Below are 23208 nucleotides of genomic sequence, written 5' to 3'. Positions count from 1 at the left end.
AAAGTTTCATACTTAGCAGGAAAAGGTGCTTCTGAAAGTGAGGTACTTTCAGTATTTTAAAACATGCTATGGAAATAATTTCAGTGCTAATAACTCTGCATCTCTCTGTCTTAAATCACACATACTGTACAATCCCTCAGCAAATCCTGTTGGCTGCCTTCAAAGTATATCCAGGATCCAACAACTTAATAGTACTTTTACCACTAACGCATGTTCCAGGCGGCCATCTCTTATATTATTGTGCTAGTCTCTTGCTTCTATCCTGTTCCTTTCCAGTCTTAACACAGTGGCCAGTGATACTGTGAAAATGTGACAAGTCAGAAACTCTTCAAATATTTTTTTTATCTCATTTAGAGTTAAAACTAAAATGTTTACAGTGTGTCACATAGCCCTACACTGTACAAGTAATACTCAGTATTTATCTCTGACTTTCATTTATTCTGCTCCAGTCGTTATGTTGGCCTTATTATTACTCCTCCCTCAAACACACCATTCCTACCTCAGCCTCTTTGTCTTTTCCTTTCCTTGCAAGTCTCTTTCCCCCAGATATGAATAGGGCTTCCTGCCTCTGCCTCTTTTAAATCTTTTTTCTAATCTTCACCTTCTTGTGAAGGCCTAATCTCTGTATTTAAAATAAACTACACCATAGATATCTTACCTGCTTTATTTTTCTACAAAGCACATACCAGCTTTCAATCTTTTTTTTTTTTTTTTTGGAGACGGAGTTTCGCTCTTGTTACCCAGGCTGGAGTGCAATGGTGCGATCTCGGCTCACCGCAACCTCCGCCTCCTGGGTTCAGGCAGTTCTCCTGCCTCAGCCTCCTGAGTAGCTAGGATTACAGGCACTCACCACCATGCCCAGCTAATTTTTTTTTGTATTTTTAGTAGAGACGGGGTTTCACCATGTTGACCAGGATGGTCTCGATCTCTTGACCTTGTGATCCACCCGCCTCGGCCTCCCAAAGTGCTGGGATTACAGGCTTGAGCCACCGCGCCCGGCCACCCAGTTTTCAATCTTATAATTTATTTTGTTTATCATCTATAGGTAACAACAGATAAGCTTTGTTTATGATTATAAAAATTTTCTCAATCAGTTTCACCTGGCAAAACATATAAACTTGTGTTGAAGGAAGTAGTTGGTAATCTAATTTTAGGCTGGTTAAAGTGAACGTTTGTATTTATCAAAGATCACCAGAAATGTTTTCTGAATTTCCATGAGAGGCCGATTATCTTAAAGGAATAAAGGAATATCTATAAAAATTAGCTATTAACTGGTATCTTTGCCTTTACCTTTGAAGTCCATCCTATGAACAAGCAAGTTTTGGCAGCTCCAAACAAAAGGGGAATATGTTATGGTAAAATTTGAAGTGAATGGACTGGGTATATTGGCATAAACGAAAATTAAATATATATGCAGAATAAATTACAGTTTTTTGTTTTTTTAAAACTACAGAGTCTTGCTCTGTCACCCAGGCTGGAGTGCAGTCATGTGATCTTGGCCCACTGCAACACCTGCCTCTCCTGGGTTCAAGCGATTCTCCTGCCTCAGCCTCCTGAGTAGCTGGGACTACAGGCACGTGCCACCACACCCAGCTAATTTTTGTATTTTTTACTAGAGATAGGTTTCGCCAAGTTGGTGAGGCGGGTATTGATCTCTGGTCTTGAACTCCTGACCTCAGATGATTCACCTGCCTCGGCCTTTCATAGTGCTGGGATTATAGGCGTGAGCCACTATGCCCAACCTGAAGTACAGATTTAAAAACCATAAAATATAACTTAAATACTAGGAATATAGAGTTTTATTTATTTATTTTTGATACAGAGTCTTACTCTGTTGCCCAGGCTGGAGTGCAGTGGTGTGATCTTGGCTCACTGCAACCTCTGCCTCCTGGGTTCAAGTGATTCTCCTGCCTCAGCCTCCTGAGCAGCTGGGGTTACAGGCGCCCACCACCGTAGGCCTTGCTAATTTTTGTATTTTTAGTAGAGGCAGAATTTTACCATGTTGACCAGGCTGGTCTCGAACTGACTTCAAGTGATTAGCTTGCCTCAGCCTTCCAAAGTGTTGGGATTACAGGCGAGGCCCACGGCGCCCAGCCTTAAGCATTATTTATATGTAATACTAGTGGGGGAAAAGTGGTTCTAAAGATGAATTCATGGCCCAGTCTTGTAACCATAGTAAGGCTAGATACTGGGCCATTGCTAATATGTAGTATGCAGCATGAGATAGCGTAATAAATTTGTTTGTTGAGGTCCTCAGAGTTTGTTTACTGATTCGTTCATTTTAATCAGTTTATTTACTTAACAGGTATTAAAACCAACTACCCTAAGGAATTGCTGAGATAGACTGTTAGAATGATAACAGAAGAGCTTCTGTAAGTAGGACAGTAGCCCCCTCTGTTTTAAAAGGAGATACCACCCCTAGAATTTTTGTTTTTGGTTAATAAAGTTTATTTTAAAACTCAGCACATTTACAATCTTGCAATCTTGTGTTTTACCTTTGTTAATATACACTGATACCTAACTACTGTTGTTGATTTTTCCATTCTTTTTTTTTGAAAGGGAGTTTCGCTCTTGTTACCCAGGCTGGAGTGCAATGGCGCGATCTCGGCTCACCGCAACCTCCGCCTCCTGGGTTCAGGCAATTCTCCTGCCTCAGCCTCCTGAGTAGCTGGGATTACAGGCACGTGCCACCATGCCCAGCTAATTTTTTGTATTTTTAGTAGAGACGGGGTTTCACCATGTTGACCAGGATGGTCTCGATCTCTTGACCTCGTGATCCACCCGCCTCGGCCTCCCAAAGTGCTGGGATTACAGGCTTGAGCCACCGCGCCCGGCTGAGACAAATATATATATATATATTTTTTTTTTTGAGACGGAGTTTCGCTCTTGTTACCCAGGCTGGAGTGCAATGGCGCAATCTCGGCTCACCGCAACCTCCGCCTCCTGGGTTCAAGCAATTCTTCTGCCTCAGCCTCCTGAGTGGCTGGGATTACAGGCACGCACCACCATGCCCAGCTAATTTTTTGTATTTTTAGTAGAGACGGGGTTTCACCATGTTGACCAGGATGGTCTCGATCTCTTGACCTCGTGATCCGCCCGCCTCAGCCTCCCAAAGTGCTGGGATTACAGGCTTGAGCCACCGCGCCCGGCTACCAAATATTTTTTAAAAGCTTTAAACATGTAATCCCAGCACTTTGGGAGGCCGAGGCGGGTGGATCACGAGGTCAAGAGATCAAGACCATCCTGGTCAACATGGTGAAACCCCGTCTCTACTAAAAATACAAAAAATTAGCTGGGCATGGTGGCGTGTGCCTGTAATCCCAGCTACTTAGGAGGCTGAGGCAGGAGAATTGCCTGAACCCAGGAGGCGGAGGTTGCAGTGAGCCGAGATTGTGCCATTGCACTCCAGCCTGGGTAACAAGAGCAAAACTCCATCTCAAAAGAAAAAATGAGTGTATCAGAACACTTAAAGACTATTAGATGCTCACCTGAATTCTCAGTTTGGTCTAAAAAGATTCGTTTATGTTTGATATTTTTGGATATTAACTGAACCTCAGAATTTTTTTCTTCCTTTATATTACTTCTACATGGTTCTAGGAGTCTATCCTGAATTTAGATTGTGTATATTTTGGCAACTTTTTAGAAAAGATCTAGGTTTTAGGAATTCTCAATGAACAGAGAAAAAAGAGTCTTTGCCTGCTTCTTTGGGTAAGAAGTTCGGAATTTTGCAGATACTCTAAAAATGAAAGTAAAAAAAGCAAGCGTATAAAATTGGGAAGTTTTCAAATAAAATGATTTGTCATGTTTTTTTTTCTTTAGACTGCTGCAGTAAGAATGTCTTTTCCCCCTCATTTGAATCGCCCTCCCATGGGGATCCCAGCACTCCCACCAGGGATCCCACCCCCGCAGTTTCCAGGATTTCCTCCACCTGTACCTCCAGGTAAGTTTGTTCATACTGTTTTTTGTCATCGAACTTGTACTTTTGTCTTTGTGATATTAACTTCAGGAAAATGTTAGATATGTGACCATGTTAGTGAAGATATCTGTTGGCATCATTCTGGAAATGTAGATGTCTCATTTTCCTGTAGCAGTAGTTTTTAATTCTGGCTGAGTATTAAACTCATCAGGAAAGTTTTTTTTTTTTTTTGAGATGCAGTTTCACTCTTGTTGCCTAGGCTGGAGTGCAATGGCGTGATCTTGCCTCACTGCAGCCTGCGCCTCCCGGGTTCAAGTGATTCTCCTGTCTCAGCCTCCTGGGTAGCTGGAGTTACAGGAGCTCACCACCACATCCAGCTAACTTTTGTATTTTTAGTAGAGATACGGTTCCAACATGTTGGTCAGGCTGATCTTGAACTCCTGACCTCAGGTGATCTGCCCCATCTCAGTCTCCCAAAGTCCTTGGATTACAGGCGTGAGGCATGGCACCTGGCCAGTTACTGATTTTTTTTTCTTTCTTTTGAGTCTTGTTTTGTCACCCAAGCTGGAATGCAGTGGTGCCATCTTGGCTCACTGCAACCTCCGCCTTCTGGATTCAAGTGATTCTCCTGCCTCGGCCTCCCGAGTAGCTGGGACTATAGGTGCACACCACCATACTCAGCTAATTTTTTTGGTGTTTTTAGGAGAGATGGGGTTTCACAATGTTGGCCAGGCTGGTCTTGAACTCCTGACCTTGTAATCATCCCACCTCCATCTCCCAAAGTGCTGGGATAACAGGCATGAACCACCATGCCCAGCCAACAATTGCTGATTTTACATAGCGACTTAAAATCCACTGATTTTACATAGTAATTTAGTTGTTCTATAATGGACCATAAATAGACAATAAGTTCTGCAGAAAGGCTCTAGCTGGCCCTTTGGAAAAAAAATGTCTTCTTTAAAAAAAATTTTGCTGAATGGAAATTGTATTTGAGTAAATGTTGCAGAAAACTGAATAAAATTAGTTATCAGCCATCAAACACATTAATAGTTAGTTACAGGAGGAAAGTGATCTAGTAACTTTCATTTGGGCATTAGTTTTCTCTTTGGTCCATATATCCTTCATTTTTTTTGAGACAGGATCTGTGTCTCCCTGGCTGGGGGTGCAGTGGCACAACCATAACTTAGTGCAGCCTCCATCTCCTGGGCTCAACTGATCCTCTTGCCTCAGCCTCCTGAGTAGCTGAGACTATAGATGTTTGCCACCATGCCTGAGTCAGATCCATTTTTTGATATGACCCTGATGCAAAGCCCAGGTGTTCTAGAAATTATAGGCTGGGCATGGTGGCTTATACCTGTAATCCCACCTCTGTGGGAGGCTGAGGCCAGAATGTCTCTCAAACCCAGGAATTCAAAACAAGAAGCCTGGACAACATAGGGAAGACCTGTCTTGTGGGGAGGTAGTGGGTGGGAGTAAGCTTAATCACTTGTTTAAACTCAGAAAAGATGATTAATGAAAATCTGTGTTTTAATTTTCTTTCTTTCCTCTTTTTTTTTGAGACAGGGTTTTACCATGTTAGTCAGGCTGGTCTTGAACTCCTGACTTCAGGTGATTTGCCTGCCTCGGCCTCCCAAAGTGCTGGAATTACAGGCGTGAGCCACTGCACCCGGCCTGTGTTTTAATTTTCTTACCAGTAGATTGGGTTTATAAAAAGATTTTAAATTTGTTTCCTTTTTTTTTTTTTTGAGAGAGTCTGTCACCTAAGCTGGAGTGCAGTAGTGCAGTCATGGCTCACTGTAGCCTCTGCCTCCTGGGTTCAAGGGATTCTCCTGATTCAGCCTCCCTAGTAATTGGGATTATGAGCAGTGTTACCATGCCTGGCTAATTTTTTTTTTTCTTTCCAGCATCTCCTGTAGAGCTTGGCTAATTTGTTTTTTTTGTTGTTGTTGTTTGTTTGTTTTGAGACAGAGTCTCTCTGTTGCCAGGTACCAGGCTTGAGTGCAGTGGTATGATCTCAGCTCACTGTAGCCTCTGCCTCCTGGGTTCAAGCAATTCTCCTGCCTCAGCCTCCTGAATAACTGGGACTATAGGTGCGCACCACCACGCCCAGCTAATTTTTGTCATTTTTAGTAGAGACGGGGTTTCACCATGTTGGCCAGGATGGTCTTCATTTCCTGACCTCGTGGTCCGCCTGCCTCGACCTCCCAAAGTCCTGGGATTACAGGCGTGAGCCACCGTGCCTGGCCGAGCCTGGCTAATTTTTGTATTTTTTGTAGAGATGGGTTTTGCTGTGTTGGCTCAAGCGATCTGCCCGTATTGGCTTCCCAAAGTGTTTAGACTACTGGTGTGAACTACTGTGTCCCTGACTCCCTGCCCCCCACCCTTTTTTTTTTAAATAGAATTTTGCTGTGTTTCCTAGGGTAGAGTGCAGTGGTTATTCACAGGCATGATAATAGCACACTGTAGCCTTGAACTCTGGGGCTCAGGGATCCTTCTGCCTCAACTTCTAGAGTAGCTGTAACTACAATTATTATTATTATTATTTTGTGGAAGGAGTCTTGAACTTGTCACCCAGGCCGGAGTGCAGTGGTATGATCTCAGCTCACTGCAGCTTCCGCTTCCCAGGTTCAAGTGATTCTCCTGCCTCAGCTTCCCTAGTAGCTGGGATTACAGGCGTGTACCACTATGCCTGGCTAATGTTTGTATTTTTAGTAGAAACAGGGTTTCACCGTGTTGGTCAGGCTGGTCTCGAACTCCTGACTTCAGGTGATTTACCTATCTTGGCCTCTCAAAGTGCTGGGATTACAAGCATGAGCCACCGTGTCTGGCCCATGATGGTTATTTTCTTTTTTTTTTTTTTTTTTTTTTTTTTTGAGATGGAGTTTCGCTCTTGTTACCCAGGCTGGAGTGCAATGGCGCGATCTCGGCTCACCGCAACCTCCGCCTCCTGGGTTCAAGCAATTCTCCTGCCTCAGCCTCCTGAGTAGCTGGGATTACAGGCACACACCGCCATGCCCAGCTAGTTTTTTGTATTTTTAGTAGAGACGGGGTTTCACCTTGTTGACCAGGATGGTCTCGATCTCTTGACCTCGTGATCCACCCACCTCGGCCTCCCAAAGTGCTGGGATTACAGGCTTGAGCCACCGCGCCCGGCCCATGATGGTTATTTTCTATGAAAGAACCAGGAGTAACAAGATTCTTCTTAGATTTCCACATATTTGGTGCTTAAAACAGCTTCCATGAGTGCGAGCGCCAGGGCTTCCAGCTGCGCGTCCCAGGCTCTACAGGGTGCAGCGGGCCGCGCAGGGCCTGGCCTGGGCGGGGAGAGCTGCTAGGAGAATGCCAGAGGCTGGGCCGGAAAGTGCGGGTGTGGCCCGCGACTAGCAGGCAGCATGTTCTCGACGCGCCGTGGCCGCGGAGTAACCGTCCACTGCGCGCCCGGGGCGCCTGTCAAGGCCACGCGGCCACCCCCACTGGCTCTTCTGCCGTGGGGTCTCCCCTGGTACACCAGCAGCGCGGCCCCCAGCAATTCTGTGCTCAGAGGTCGCGGGGAGGTTCACGGAGTCCCTGCGCAGCACAGGCCTTCGCAGTTTGACAAGAAAATCCTGGTGTGGACCGGGCGATTCAAATTGATGGAAGAGATCCCGCCTCGGGTCCCGCCAGAAATGATAGACACTGCAAGAAACAAAGCTCGAGTGAAAGTTTGTTACGTAATGATTGGACTCACAATTATTGCCTGCTTTGCTGTGACAGTGTCAGCCAAAAGGGCTGTAGAACGACATGAATCCTTAGCAAGTTTGAACTTGGCAAAGAAGGCTAAGTTGCGTGAAGAAACCGCATTGGCTGCACAGGCTAAAGCAAAATGATATTCTAATCGACAAAGCATTCACCTGAATACCATCCCCGTCATCAGCAACAGTAGAAGATGAGAAAAATAGAATATTTACCTATTTACCAAAATACCTGCCGTGGTTTTATTTTGCTAACAAGAAGTGCAGTGTCTATTTTATTTTTACTTTTTAGTAAACTTTTAGTAAAGTATAGCATACATTCAAAAAGTGGGAAAAGGTAGCCGGGCGCGGTGGCTCAAGCCTGTAATCCCAGCACTTTGGGAGGCCGAGGCGGGTGGATCACGAGGTCGAGAGATCGAGACCATCCTGGTCAACATGGTGAAACCCCGTCTCTACTAAAAATACAAAAAACTAGCTGGGCGTGGTGGCGCGTGCCTGTAATCCCAGCTACTCAGGAGGCTGAGGCAGGAGAATTGCCTGAGCCCAGGAGGCGGAGGTTGCGGTGAGCCAAGATCGCGCCATTGCACTCCAGCTTGGGTAACAAGAGCGAAACTCCGTCTCAAAAAAAAAAAAAAAAAAAAAAAAAAAAAAAAAAAAAAAGTGGGAAAAGGTGTATACAGCCTGATAGATATTTATGTTGTAAACGTCTTTGTAACCACCGGCAAATGAAGATGTAGAATAATGGCAACACCTCAGAGCCTCAGTCCTGCCCATTCTCAGCCATTACCTCCCAAACATAGCAATTTTTCTGAGCTCCATCATCTTTGATTCGTTTGGCCTGTTTTTGAACTTTACATAAACAGATTTCTACAGGAAAAACAAAAACAAAAAAAAAACAACTTCCAAAGGATTTGTTTTTACTTTATTTGACAAAATCGTATGTATTTATCATGTACAACATTTTGAGATAACAGGTATGTTGTGGAGTAACTGAATTGAGCTAATTAACACATGGTGTATTACTTTACATGCTTATTTTTTTGTAGTGAGAACACTCTAGATTTTAAGTATAGGTTTTCTCAGTAGTTTTTAAGAATATGCATTGCTACTAACTGTATCACAGTGTTGTACAATGTGTTTTTACTTTTTTTTTTTTTTTTTTCCTGTTTTTTGGGAGAACGGGGTCTCACTATTTATTGGCCAGACAGGTCTCAATCTCCTGGGCTCAATCTAACTTCTCACATCTGCCTCCCTAAAAGCTGGGCTTATAGGTGAGCCACTGTACCTGACCGTTTTTACTTTTTTTTTTTTTGAAATGGAGTTTCGCTTTTGTTACCCAGGCTGGAGTGCAATGGCGCAATCTCAGCTCACCGCAACCTCCGCCTCCTGGGTTCAGGCAATTCTCCTGCCTCAGCCTCCTAAGTAGCTGGGATTACAGGCATGTGCCACCATGCCTAGCTAATTTTTTGTATTTTAGTAGAGACGGGGTTTCACCATGTTGACCAGGATGGTCTTGATCTCTTGACCGTGTGATCCACCCACCTTGGCCTCCCAAAGTGCTGGGATTACAGGCTTGAGCCACTGTGCCTGGCCTGTTTTTACTTTTAAAGGATCTTTAATACCATTGTTCACCCATAAATCAGTCTGTATTTGTGAAAGATGTTGGTTTTGAGGATTACTGAACCGTATGAACCTGAATAAATATACAGAATTTTATACTCCTTAAGTCAAAAGCATGTTGAAGTAGCATTTTGTAAGTTTATATGGACCGACCTGATACCACATTCCTTTTGAAAATAAGACAGTATCAGTATTTCATTTTCATTTGTCCTGTATTTCTACTTATCTTAATTATGAGTAAAGATACTTGTTTGGCATGTAGTTGATACAGAATGTAGTCATACATAATCAGTGTGGTTTTTCTTATCTTAGGGACCCCAATGATTCCTGTACCAATGAGCATTATGGCTCCTGCGCCAACTGTAAGTACAACTTAAAGGAGGAATCATGAGTTATGGTAGTGCTAGTGCTTTTAAGCTAAATAGCGTGATAAACTTAGATAAATTATGAGTATTTAAAAGAATAGCAAGGACAGAATGAGAGCATATAGCATATGTCGTTTATTTGAGTGTCTTTTTCACTTAGGTGTGCATATATATAATTGCCCTTACAATGTGCTCCCTAAGTGGATAATTCTGTGATTTTCCTGTTGTTCTCAAGACTCTTCATACACTTGTTATTACAGATTTAGGACTTTGGCTTTTCATTGCTTTCTCATCTTGGTCCTGGGTGATGGGAGAAGGATGTGACATCTCTGATCTCTTTAAAGAACATAGGAATGATCCTTGTATTTCAGGCTTAGGGAAAGCTAGAATTTAGGGGTGGAGCAGTTCTCCTGTTTTACCACTATTTATTCAGTGCCTACTGAGGGAGTTTGCTGAGTTCAGTGTCACATACAAAGATGTGTTTCTTCCCTGGAAAAGTTGGAAGTCATAAAGGGAAAATAAGATAGCAGAAATAACTGATAAAAGGCAAAATATGGGGAGAGTGCTATGACATATTTGAATATTTTGCCAGAGAATTAGCATGGATAATTGAAATTTGCTTTTATATTGGTAGTGAGTACAATTGTGAAAAAACTTCTGGATATATTTGATAATTTTAAATGTTTTGTCTTTTTTTGGGGGGGGAGGGCATGGAGTTTCTCTTGTTTCCCAGACTGGAATACAATGGTATGGCTTACTGCAGCCTCCACCTCCCAAGTTCAAACGATTCCCCTGCCTCAGCCTCCTGAGTAGCTGGGATTACAGGCACATGCCACCACGCCAGCCTAATAATTTGTATTTTTAGTAGAGACGGGGTTTCACCATGTTAGCCAGACTGGTCTTGAACTCCGGGCCTCAGATGATCCGCCCACCTCGGCCTCCCAGAGTGTTTGGATTACAGGCGTGAGCCACCACACTAGGCCTAGGGCATAATTTTTAAATGTTTAAGACATAGGCTCAGCACGGTCTCTACTGAAAATACAAAAAATAAGCCTGGCATGGTGGCACACACTTATAATCCCAGCTGCTTGGGAGGCTGAGGCAGAATTGCTTGAACCCGGGAGGTGGAAGACTCCATTTCAAAAAATGAAAAACAGAAATAAAAATTACCTCTTAAAGTTTTCTTGGTTATTTTTGTTTCTTTTGTATGAAGAAAGGTAATCTAGTAGTAGAAGTATACTTGTCACAAATAAGTTTGCATTAATGAAATGTGCTATGCATTTTAGGTGCTTTAGATTAAGTAGGCAAGCATGCAGAGCTTAAATAATGTGCTATATATATTTATTTAATCCTGAGGTTTTTAGCCTAATTTTAATTGTGGTAGTAGCCTAATTTTAATTGTTTTTAGCCTAATTTTAAAATTTTAGCCTAATTTTAATTAAATTTAATTGTGACATCAATTTTTATTCCCTTTCTTCAGGTCCTAGTACCCACTGTGTCTATGGTTGGAAAGCATTTGGGTGCAAGAAAGGATCATCCAGGCTTAAAGACTAAAGAAAATGATGAAAATTGTGGTCCCACTACTACCGTTTTTGTTGGTAACATTTCTGAGAAAGCCTCAGACATGCTTATAAGACAACTCTTAGCTGTAAGTTAAACTGTTTATTTTTCACGGAAAATTCTTTTTTTGTTATATATTTCAAACTTAAGCAGAAAGATTTTCAGTGATTGCTTTTTATTTTAAAAAATTTCAGTCCTTCAGCAAAGGCGAAGGTAGTACAGTGAACACACTTGTATTCTTTTCCTAGATTTACTAGTGAACATGTTTAGATACTTTGTGTATACATGTGTACCACACATATTTTGTTCTTGGATAATTTGAGAGTAAATTGTGACATGAAATTTCACCTGTGAATCCTTCATGTATTTCCTAAGAACAAGGACATTCTCTGAGATAATCACAATGCGACTGTCACATGAAATTTGGCTGAGTGTAGTGGCTTTTGCCTGTAGTTGTAATCCCAGTCCTTTGCGAGGCCGAGGCAGGAGGATCTCTTTAAGCTAGGAGTTCGAGGCCAGCCTGGGCAACGTATCAACACACATCTTTACAAAAAATTAAAAAGTAATAGGGCCGGTTGTGGTGGCTAATGCCTATAATCCTAGCACTTTGGGAGGTTGAGGTGGGCAGATCATTTATGGTCCGGAGTTCAAGACCAGCCTGACCAACATGGTGAGACCCCCGTCTCTAGTAAAAATACAAAAATTAGGCCGGACCTGGTGGCTTAAGCCTGTAATCCCAGCGCTTTGGGAGGCCGAGGTGGGTGGTTCACGAGGTCGAGAGATCGAGACCATCCTGGTCAACGTGGTGAAACCCCGTCTCTACTAAAAATACAAAAAACTAGCTGGGCGTGGTGGCGCGTGCCTGTAATCCCAGCTACTTAGGAGGCTGAGGCAGGAGAATTGCCTGAGCCCAGGAGGAGGAGGTTGCGGTGAGCCGAGATGGCGCCATTGCACTCCAGCCTGGGTAACAAGAGCGAAACTCCGTCTCAAAAAAAAAAAAAAAAAAAATTAGCCAGGTGTGGTGGCGTGCACCTATAATCCCAGCTACTGGGGAGGCTCAAGCAGGAGAATCCCTCGAACCCGGAAGCTGGAGGCTGCAGTGAGCTGAGGTTGTGCCACTGTACTCCACCCTGGGCGACAAAGTGAGACTCAGTTTAAAAAATAATAATAAAAGATGAGTGTGCTGGTGCTCGCCTATAGTCCCAGTTGTTCTAGAATCTGAGGTGGGAGAATTGCTTGAGTCTAGGAGTTCAAGGCTGCAGTGAGCTATGATCTTGCAGTTGCACTCCAGCCCAAGCAAGAGAATTTCTGAAACAAAAAAAAAAATACATGAAATTGATACAATACTGTTAACTAATGCACATGTAGTTCATATTTAATTTTCCCAGTAATGACCATAACATTAATCGTATTAGTTTTCGCCCATGATCCAGTGAAATATTTCATTTATTTTTGAGATACTTTTGCTCTGTCACATAGGTTAAGTGTAGTGGTGTGATCTCTGCTCACCACAAACTCTGCCTCCTGTATTCAAGCAATTCTCATGCCTCAGCCTCCCGAGTAACTGAGATTTCAGACATGTGCCATGACACCTGGCTTATTTTTGTATTTTTTGTAGAGACAGGATTTCTCCATGTTGGCCAGATGTGTCTTGAACTCCTGCCCTCAAGTGAACTGCCTGCCTTGGCTGCCTAAAGTGTTGAGATTACAAGTGTGGGCCACCGTACCTGGCTTGGGTTAATATTGTGAGACTGTGTGAGTCCTTTTCCCCAGCAACCTTAAACAATTATTTTAGCATTGACTGATTCCTTTCTAAGTTTTATTCTGAGCAGGAACAGTAATAAGTTGTTTACATTTGGTAAAAGTTGTTGATTAACTTTTTTTTTTTTTTTTTGAGACGGAGTTTTGCTCTTGTTACCCAGGCTGGAGTGCAATGGCGCGATCTCGGCTCACCGCAACCTCCGCCTCCTGGGTTCAAGCAATTCTCCTGCCTCAGCCTCCTGAGTAGCTGGGATTACAGGCACGCACCACCATGCCCAGCTAATTTTTTGTATTTTTAGTAGAGACGGGGTTTCACCATGTTGACCAGGATGGTCTTGATCTCTTGACCTCGTGATCCACCTGCCTGGGCCTCCCAAAGTGCTGGGATTACAGGCGTGAGCCACCGCGCCCGGCCTGATTAACTTTTTTTAACCTTAAGTTTTTAGCATCTTAATCTTGGTGGTATGTATACGTTATTAAGTGAAATAATGCTGAATGATTGTGTAATTAAAAAATAAGGCTGGGCACAGTGGCTTATGCCTGTAATCCCAGCACTTTGGGAGGCCCAGGCAGGCTGATCACAAGGTCGGGAATTTGAAACCACCTTGGCCAACATAGTGAAACCCCGTCTCTTAAAAAAAAAAAAGTCTCTACTAAAAATACAAAAATTACCCGGGCATGGTTGTGGGCGCCTGTAATCCCAGTTACTTGGGAGGCTGAGGCAGTAGAGTCACTTGAACCTGGGAGGCGGAGGTTGCAGTGACCCGAGATCGTGCCGCTGCACTCCAGCTTGGGCGACAAAGTTAGACTTTGTTACACACATGAAAAAAGAGGTTGGAAGAATGACTACATTCTGCACTGACAGGACCTGCAAAGATGTTATTCTTCATCTGTATCCCAGAATCCTGTGTAGGTTCTCTGTAGGGACAAGGCCAGGGTTTTCTCAACCTGTGGTTTAACTCATGAGTAGTTCCAAGTCCTGCAGTCCTGTTGTCTTCTGGAGACAGTGTTGCCTGCTCTCCTTACGCCCCTCTGTTTGAGATGCTGGGCAATTACTTTACACCATTCATGATTCTTGTTCCACAACTCTTACATTTAAGAAATACCTATTCTTTTTTTTTTTTGAGACAGAGTCTCACTCTGTCACCAGGCACTAGGCTGGAGTGCAGTGGCACAATCTCGGCTCACTGCAACGTCCGCCTACTGGGTTCAAGCAATTCTCTTGCCTCAGCCTCCCAAGTAGCTGGGACTACAGGCGCACGCCCAGCTAATTTTTTGTATTTTTAGTAGAGACGGGTTTTTTTTTTTTTTTTTTGAGATGGAGTTTCGCCCTTGTTACCCAGGCTGGAGTGCAATGACGCGATCTCGGCTCACCGCAACCTCCGCCTCCTGGGTTCAGGCAATTCTCCTGCCTCAGCCTCCTGAGTAGCTGGGATTACAGGCACGTGCCACCATGCCCAGCTAATTTTTTGCACTTTTAGTAGAGACGGGGTTTCACCATGTTGACCAGGACGGTCTCGATCTCTCGACCTTGTGATCCACCCGCCTTGGCCTCCCAAAGTGCTGAGATTACAGGCTTGAGCCACCGCGCCTGGCCCAAGAAATACCTATTCTTTTAGAAACCTGGATCTCCTGGGCACTCTCTTAAGTTTTAATTAACTGATCTGAGGATGTTTTCGGGTTTCTCATTTTTATTACTTCCATGACATTTTTGGTGACTTCAGTCTGAAGCCTGACTCCATTTTTATTCCTGAGTTTTCTCCTGGGCTTCTTTTCACTGCAGCCACAGGGCCAGTCTGCTCTAATGGAATTCTGCAAAGTCAGAAGGTGCCAGAGTGTAGAAATGTTTGCTCCTCCCTGCTTCTGGAAGTCTCTTGTTTTGCTATGTTACTACTGTATATGTTGTCTTCCTAGGTGTATGTGAAAAGATTCTCATCACATATTCTCATAGAAGTGCAATTTCGGAGTCCTAGGGCACGCTTGTCTTCAACTTTACAAGATAATCCATACCAATTATATTTTTGCAGCAGTGTCATGTCCAAATTTCTTTTTTGAGACGGAGTTTCGCTCCTGTTACCCAGGCTGGAGTGCAATGGTGCGATCTTGGCTCACCGCAACCTTTGCCTCCTGGGTTCAGGCAATTCTCCTGCCTCAGCCTCCTGAGTAGCTGGGATTACAGGCACGTACCACCATGCCCAGCTAATTTTTTTGTATTTTTAGTAGAGACAGGGTGTCACCATGTTGACCACGATGGTCTCGATCTCTTGACCTTGTGATCCACCTGCCTTGGCCTCCCGAAGTGCTGGGATTACAGGCTTGAGCCACCGTGCCCGGCCCTCAAATTTCTATTCTTGTATCTCTTTTTTAATAGTTAGTGTTTATTTAGACTTTTACATTGCGTTGTGAAATGATACCTCATTTCTATTTCAATATGCTTTTTGTTACTATTCTTTCTTCATAATTTTAATATTATCTGTTGACATGTTATGGCAGCTGAGGCCTAAACTGTTAAAGGCCGAGGTCTCCTCCAGCTTCCTTACAGATGTTACAAGGTGGCAAAATTGTTAGTAAGTGTTATTATGTAAATAGTTTGGGCAGAACTAGGTCATGTGTTATGATTGCATTTTCTTTTTTCTTTTCTTTTTTGTGATGGAAGCTCAGTCTTACCCAGGCTGGAGTGTAGTGGCGTGATCTCAGCTCGCTGCAACATCTACCTCCTGGGTTCAAGTGATTCTTCTGCCTCAGCCTCCTGAGTAGCCGGGATTATGGACACCTGCCACCACGCCTGGCTAATTTTTGTATTTTCAGTAAACACGGGTTTTACCATGTTTGCCAGAATGGTCTAGAACTCTTGACCTCAAGTGATCTGCCCGCCTCATCCTCCCAAAGTGCTGAGATTGCATGGGTGAGCCACTGTGCCTTGCCCATTTTCTTATTTTAATTTTTAATTAATTAGTTAATTAGTTGTATATGTTTTTGAAACAGGGTCCTTGCTCTTTTGCACAGGCTGGAGTGCATTGGTCCAATCATGGCTGGGCTCAAGTGATCCTCCCACCTCAGCCTCCTGAGTAACTGGGACTACAAGTGGGCATCATCACACATTGATAATTTTTTGTTGTTGTTGTTTAAATCTTCTGTAAAGATGGGGCCTTGCCATCTTGCCTAGGCTAGTCTCAAACTCCTGGGCTCAAGACAGAGTCACACTCTATTGCAAAGTCTGGAATATACTGGTGGGACCTCTACTCACTGCAACCTCCACCTCCTGGATTCTTGTGATTCTTCTGCCTCAGCCTCCTGAGTGGTGAGATTACAGGCACCTGCCACCATGTCCAGATAATTTTTTTTTTTTTTTGAGATGGAATTTGGTTCTTGTTACCCAGGCTGGAGTGCAATGTCGCGATCTCGGCTCACTGCAGTCTCCGCCTCCTGGGTTCAGGCAGTTCTCCTGCCTCAGCCTCCTGAGTAGCTGGGATTACAGGCACGTGCCACCACGCCCAGCTAATTTTTTGCATTTTTAGTAGAGACCGGGTTTCACCATGTTGACCAGCATGTTCTTGATCTCTTGACCTCGTGATCCACCCACCTCGGCCTCCCAAAGTGCTGGGATTACAGGCACACGCCACCACGCCCAGCTAATTTTTTGTATTTTTAGTAGAGACGGGGTTTCACCATGTTGACCAGGACGGTCTCGATCGTCTCGATCTCTTGACCTTGTGATCCACCCGCCTCGGTCTCCCAAAGTGCTGGGATTACAGGCTTGAGCCACCGCACCCGGCCCGGCCTTAATTTTTGTATTTTTTAGTAGAGACGGGGTTACACCATGTTGGTCTTAAACTCCTGACCTCAAGTGATCCACCTGTCTCGGCTTCCATAGTGCTGGGATTACTGGCATGAGCCACTGCCCCCAGCCAGTTTCCCTTTTGTAGAGCCCCTCCTGTCAGGCCCCTTTGTTTGTCTCATGTGTTCTGGTTCCTCTAGGTCTACTTTTATTTTTGGATTTATTCTGTCTTTCTAGTTTGCCCTTTATTGCTCTCCTGTGTTGGATGGTTTGGATCCTATGTCTTGCTTGTTTTGACACACAGTAGGTTCCTGTTACATGGCGATGATACATCCTCTGTATATGATGTACATGGTGTATATGGGTATGTGGTTGGTAGCTTTTCTGAATCTGAAGTGCTTTTTATTTTGATTATTCGTGTGGACAGTAGTTTACTTGGATGTAGAATTCTATGTTCAAGCTTATCTTCCTCACACTGAAGGTGTTGCATCATTGTGTTACAGCATCTAATGATGATTTTTGGAAGTATTGGATCATTCTGAATTTTTTTTTTTTTTTTGAGACTGAGTCTCCCTCTGTTGGCATACTGGAGGTACAGTGGCAGGATCTCAGTTCATTGCAACCTCTGCCTCCAGGATTCAAGCGATTCTCCTGCCTTAGCCTCCTGAGTAGCAAGGACTATAGGCGTGCGCCAGCATGCCCAACTGAATTTTGCATTTTTAGTATAGACGAGGTTTCACCATGTTGACCAGGCTGGTTTCTTACTGTTTTGTACTGGTTCTTGGGATTTGTCATCAACTTTACCTTCCAGACTTAATTTGAATGAATGAATGAGCGAATTAATTAATTATTTTGAGACGGAGTCTCGCTTTGTTGCCCAGGCTGGAGTGCAGTGGTGCAGTCTCAGCTCACTAAAACCTCCACCTCCCAAATTCAAGCAATTCTCCTGCCTCAGCCTCCTGAGTAGCAGGGATTACAGGTGCTCACCACCATGTCCAGCTAATTTTTTTGTATTTTTAGGAGAGGCAGGGTTTCACCATGTTGGTTAGGCTAGTCTCAAACTCCTGACCTCATGATCCAGGACCTCAGCCTCCAAAGTGTTGGGATTATAGGCGTGAGCCACCACGCCTGGCAGAATATTTATTTTTAATGCCATATTCCAAGTTTTTGATTTCTGTTCTCTGAAGATTTCTCACCTACACCTTCCCCTGTCTTTTTGTTTTTTTTTTTTTTTTTTTTTTTTTTGAGACAGAGTTTTGCTCTTGTTACCCAGGCTGGAGTGCAATGGCGCGATCTTGGCTCACCGCAACCTCCGCCTCCTGGGTTCAGGCAATTCTCCTGCCTCAGCCTCCTGAGTAGCTGGGATTACAGGCACGCACCACCATGCCCAGCTAATTTTTTTGTATTTTTAGTAGAGACGGGGTTTCACCATGTTGACCAGGATGGTCTAGATCTCTCGACCTCGTGATCCGCCCGCCTCGGCCTCCCAAAGTGCTGAGATTACAAGCTTGAGCCACCGCGCCCGGCCCCCTTGTCTTTTTTTAACTGGGTGGAACCTTATTTATTTTTTTTTTGAGACAAGAGTCTGGTTCTGTTGCTCAGGCTAGAGTGTAGCTGCATGATTACAGCTCACTGCAGCATGGATTTCCTGGGCTCAAGCCATCCATCTACTTCAGCCTCCTAAGTAGCTGGAACTACTGGTGTGTGCCACCACACCTGGCTATTTTTTAAATTTTTATAGACATGGTGTCTCTCTCTGTTACCCAGGCTGGTCTTGCCCATTCCTGGGCTCAAGCAGTCCTTGTATTTTAGCCTCCCAAAGTGTTGGGATTACAGATTTGACCCACGCCTGGCTGCTTTAATTTTTAAAGCATCATAGTGTCTAATGTTTTGAATAACCTGCCCTCCTTCACATTTTGGAATATTTCTCTTTTTTTTTTTTTTTTTTTTTGAGACGGAGTTTTCCTCTTGTTACCCAGGCTGGAGTGCAATGGCGTGATCTCGGCTCACCGCAACCTCTGCCTCCTGGGTTCAAGCAATTCTCCTGCCTCAGCCTCCTGAGTAGCTGGGATTACAGGCACGCACCACCATGCCCAGCTAATTTTTTGTATTTTTAGTAGAGACGAGGTTTCACCGTGTTGACCAGGATGGTCTCGATCTCTTGACCTCGTGATCCACCCGCCTCGGCCTCCCAAAGTGCTGGGATTACAGGCTTGAGCCACCGCGCCCGGCTGGAATATATCTTTTTATTGTACAAAATGTTGTTGTTATAGTTAAATAAAGTCTTACTGTGTATCTCCATTTTCTTTTCCCAAGTTATTTTTGCATACCAATCAACCGTTTTCCTATGTTGAAAATCCTCTATAAATTTATATATATTGTTTCAAAACATTTCTTTATAGGTTCTTTATAATACTTGAATTTATTAGTTGTTTTTTTTTTTTTTTTGAGACGGAGTTTCACTCTTGTTACCCAGGCTGGAGTGCAATGGCGCGATCTCAGATCACCGCAACCTCCGCCTCCTGGGTTCAAGGAATTCTCCTACCTCAGCCTCCTCAGTAGCTGGGATTACAGGCACATTGCCACCATGCCCAGCTAATTTTTTGTATTTTTAGTAGAGATGGGGTTTCACCATGTTGACCAGGATGGTCTCGATCTCTTGACCTTGTGATCCACCCGCCTTGGCCTCCGAAAGTACTGGGATTACAGGCTTGAGCCACCGTGCCCCGCCTTTATTACAGTTTTAACTATTCTAATTTTAGACAACTTAGGTTTATGTATTTATTTTCGTAGTATAAGTAGTGATGCAAACCTTCTAATTTAATTAAAACTAAAGAAATTTCTGCAAATGAAGAATCAGTAAAAATTTAAATTTTTCTTAAAATGATATGTTGTCCTTATCTGCCATGTGATAAGTTTGTGAAAATTGGGGAAATTTTCACAAATATAGTTGCTGGTTTTTTCTTTTATCTTTTTCCCCCTAGTAGAAATATAATTTTGCTTTTACTTTAAAAATTATTTTGGCCGGTGTGGTGGCTCATACCTACAATCCCAGCACTTTGGAGGCCAAGGCAGGCGGACCAATATGGTGAAACTCCGTCTTTAAAAAATAAATTAAAGCCGGATGCGGTGGCTCAAGCCTGTAATCCAGCGCTTTGGGAGGCCGAGGTGGGTGGATCACGAGGTCAAAAGATCGAGACCATCCTGGTCAACATCGTGAAACCCTGTCTCTACTAAAAAATACAAAAAATTAGGTGGGCATGGTGGTGCATGCCTGTAATCCCAGCTACTCAGGAGGCTGAGGCAGGAGAATTGCCTGAACCCAGGAGGTGGAGGTTGTGGTGAGCCAAGATTGCGCCATTGCACTCCAGCCTGGGTAACAAGAGGGAAACTCCGTCTTAAAATAAATAAATAAATAAATAAAAATTATTTTGTTAAATGGTAGCAATCTTTTTGTTTTGTTTTCTTTTTAAGAAATGTGGTTTGGTTTTGAGCTGGAAGAGAGTACAAGGTGCTTCCGGAAAACTTCAAGGTAGGTCGTTTTTTCCTTATTTGTTGAAATCACTTTAACCTGTGTGCTTAAATCACTTAGCATGACTTACTCTCATTGTCTTTAACAGTGAGACTTACTAGCATTCTTTATCTTCTTTTTTATTGAAATAGGATTAAAAGGCAGTTTGGGAAAATATTGGCTGAGAGTTAAGATCAAAAGAAGAAGGAAAAAGGTAACAGGAAGGAGACAGGAAAGGAAAAAATTAAAATTGCTCAATTTAACTGGTTTTTCATACTTCCAAAAGTCTCTTTTGTCTCAAGAAATGACTGTATGATCAAGATGGAACAATTAGAACTTAGTAAACTAGGGAGGAGAAGAAGAGACAATCATGGCCTGTTGACTTTTTTTTTTTTTTTTTTTTTTGTGAAGACGGAGGCTCTGTCACACAGGCTGGAGTGTAGTGGCTCCATCTTGTCTCATGCAGCCTCTGCCTCCCAGGTTCAAGAGATCCCTCCTTCCCAGCCTCCCAAAGTGCTGGGATTACACTTGTGAGCCACTGCTCCCAGCTATCGCCTGTTAACTGTTTTTTTTTTTTTTTGAGACGGAGTTTCGCTCTTGTTACCCAGGCTGGAGTGCAATGGCGCGATCTCGGCTCACCGCAACCTCCGCCTCCTGGGCTCAGGCATTTCTCCTGCCTCAGCCTCCTAAGTAGCTGGGATTACAGGCATGGGCCACCACGCCCAGCTAGTTTTTTTTGTATTTTTAGTAGAGACGGGGTTTCACCATGTTGACCAGGATGGTCTCGATCTCTTGACCTTGTGATCCACCCGCCTCGGCCTCCCAAAGTGCTGGGATTACAGGCTTGAGCCACCGCGCCCAGCCCGCCTGTTAACTTTTGAAGGCAGTCTGTAATTTTCATGGCTAATTGTGTTTCAGCTGTACTCTTATTCTTTTCTTCTTCTTTATATTGTTTGAAAGGAAATCTTAAGTATCCCATGAGTTTCTCTGGCTTTTTTTTTTTTTTTTTTTGAGACCAAGTTTAGCTCTGTCACCCAGGCTGGAATGCAGTGGCGCCATCTTGCCTCACTGCAACTTTTGTCTCCCAGTTTCAAGTGATTCTCCTGCCTCAGCCTCCTGAGTATCTGGTATTACAGGCATACACCTCCAGGGCTGGCTAATTTTTGTAGTATTAGTAGAGGCAAGATTTTGCCATATTGGCCAGTCTGGCCTCTTTAACTCTTGACCTCAAGTGATCAGCCTACCTTGGCCTCTCAGAGTGCTGGGATTACAGGTGTGAGCCAATGTGCTGGGCCTTCACATGAGTTTCTTTGTAAATATTTTAGCATGTGTCTCTTAGAGATAAGGGCTTTTTTAAAACATATCTAAAATATTAGCTATTATAATTCTAAGACCTAAACAAAATTACAGGACTTAAACTGTTTTTCTTTTTTTTTTTTTCCTTTTGAGACAGTCTCACTCTGTCACACAGGCTGAGAGTGTAGTGGCATGATCTTTCTTCACTACAGCCTCCACCTCCCAGATTCAGACAATTCTCCTGTCTCAACCTCCTACGAAGCTGGGACTACAGATGTGTACCACGATTTCTAGCTAATTTTTGTAGAGATGAGGTTTTGCCATGTTGGCCAGATTGGTCTTGAACTTCTGGCCTCAGGTGATTCACCTGCCTTGGGCTCCCAAAGTGAGCTATCATGCCTGGCCTCTTTTTCTTTATATCATTAAATATTCAGTCAGTTTATAGAAGTCTTGTGTCAGATGTCTCAAATGTCAGTTTTTTTTTCTTTCTTTTTTTTTGAGACAGCATCTTACTCTGTTTCTCAGGCTGGAGTGCAGTGGCGCGACCTCGGCTCACTGCAACCTCCGCCACCCAGGTTCAAGTGATTTTCCTGACTCTACCTCCATGGTAGCTGGGATTATAGGCGTCCGCCACCACGCTTGGCTATTTTTTGTATATTTAGTAGAGTTGGTGTTTCACCGTGTTTGCCAGGCTGGTCTTGCACTCTTGACCTTAGATCAGGCGTCCCCAAACTATGGCCCGAGGGCCACATGCGTCCCCTTGAGGCCATTTATCCGGCCCCCCGCCGCACTTTAGGAAGGGGCACCTCTTTAATTGGTGGTCAGTGAGAGGAGCACAGTATGTGGCAGCCCTCCAACGGTCTGAGGGACAGTGAACTGGCCCCCTATGTAAAAAGTTTGGGGACTCCTGCCTTAGCTGATCCACTTACCTCAATGCTGGGATTACAGTTGTAAGCCCGTATGAGACCTATGCCTCGTCTCAAATGTCAATTTTTTTTTTTTTTTTTTTGAGACGGAGTTTCGCTCTTGTTACCCAGGCTGGAGTGCAATGGCGCGGTCTCGGCTCACTGCAACCTCCGCTTCCTGGGTTCAGACAATTCTCCTGCCTCAGCCTCCTGAGTAGCTGGGATTACAGGCATGTGCCACCATGCCCAGCTAATTTTTTGTCTTTTTAGTAGAGACGGGGTTTCACCATGTTGACCAGGATGGTCTCGATCTCTTGACCTCGTGATCCACCCGCCTCGGCCTCCCAAAGTGCTGGGATTACAGGCTGAGCCACCGCGCCCGGCCTAGATGTCAATTTTTTAAATTTTTCATTTGATTCAGGATGTATATGAAGTTCACACATTGCAACTAGTTGGCAATTTAAGTCCCTTAATATTTTATTATTAGTACCATCTTCTAACCAACTGAACTAACTGGCCATACTTTTAATATTTTAAATTATTCTATTTCTTATTTTCCTTGCAGTTAATTCTTGAAGAAACTGGGTCATTTGTGCAGTAGCATTTGTTGAGTTTTGCCAAATGCTGCTCCAGTAGTATGATTTGTCATGAATTTGTCCTCTGTATTTTCTGTAAACTGGTTAGTAGTTGAACCTTGATGTGTGCTTTTTTTTTTTTTTTTTCTAATGCTTTTATCCTAGCATCTCATAGCAAGAATAATATAAA

General features: G+C 43.7%; 1 protein-coding gene and 1 pseudogene across 1 annotated transcript in view; both read left to right on the top strand.

Annotated features, from left to right (window-relative positions):
* RBM25 (RNA binding motif protein 25) overlaps positions 1-23208 on the top strand; it is a 75529-nt gene that overhangs the window by 4708 nt on the left and 47613 nt on the right. Inside the window, exons 2-5 of the mRNA XM_039469006.2 lie at positions 3820-3940; positions 9580-9629; positions 11113-11280; positions 20206-20263. Coding sequence (XP_039324940.1) covers positions 3835-3940; positions 9580-9629; positions 11113-11280; positions 20206-20263 — 382 coding nt within the window. The 5' untranslated portion in view covers positions 3820-3834. The remainder of the gene's footprint in view (positions 1-3819; positions 3941-9579; positions 9630-11112; positions 11281-20205; positions 20264-23208) is intronic.
* On the top strand, positions 3947-9573 carry LOC104650805 (protein FAM162B pseudogene; annotated as a pseudogene).

The sequence above is a fragment of the Saimiri boliviensis genome, chromosome 2 (assembly GCF_048565385.1).
Source record: "Saimiri boliviensis isolate mSaiBol1 chromosome 2, mSaiBol1.pri, whole genome shotgun sequence".
Taxonomy (NCBI): domain Eukaryota; kingdom Metazoa; phylum Chordata; class Mammalia; order Primates; family Cebidae; genus Saimiri; species Saimiri boliviensis.
Note: the sequence above shows the minus strand (reverse complement) of the source record. Positions and strands in the feature narration are given on the sequence as shown.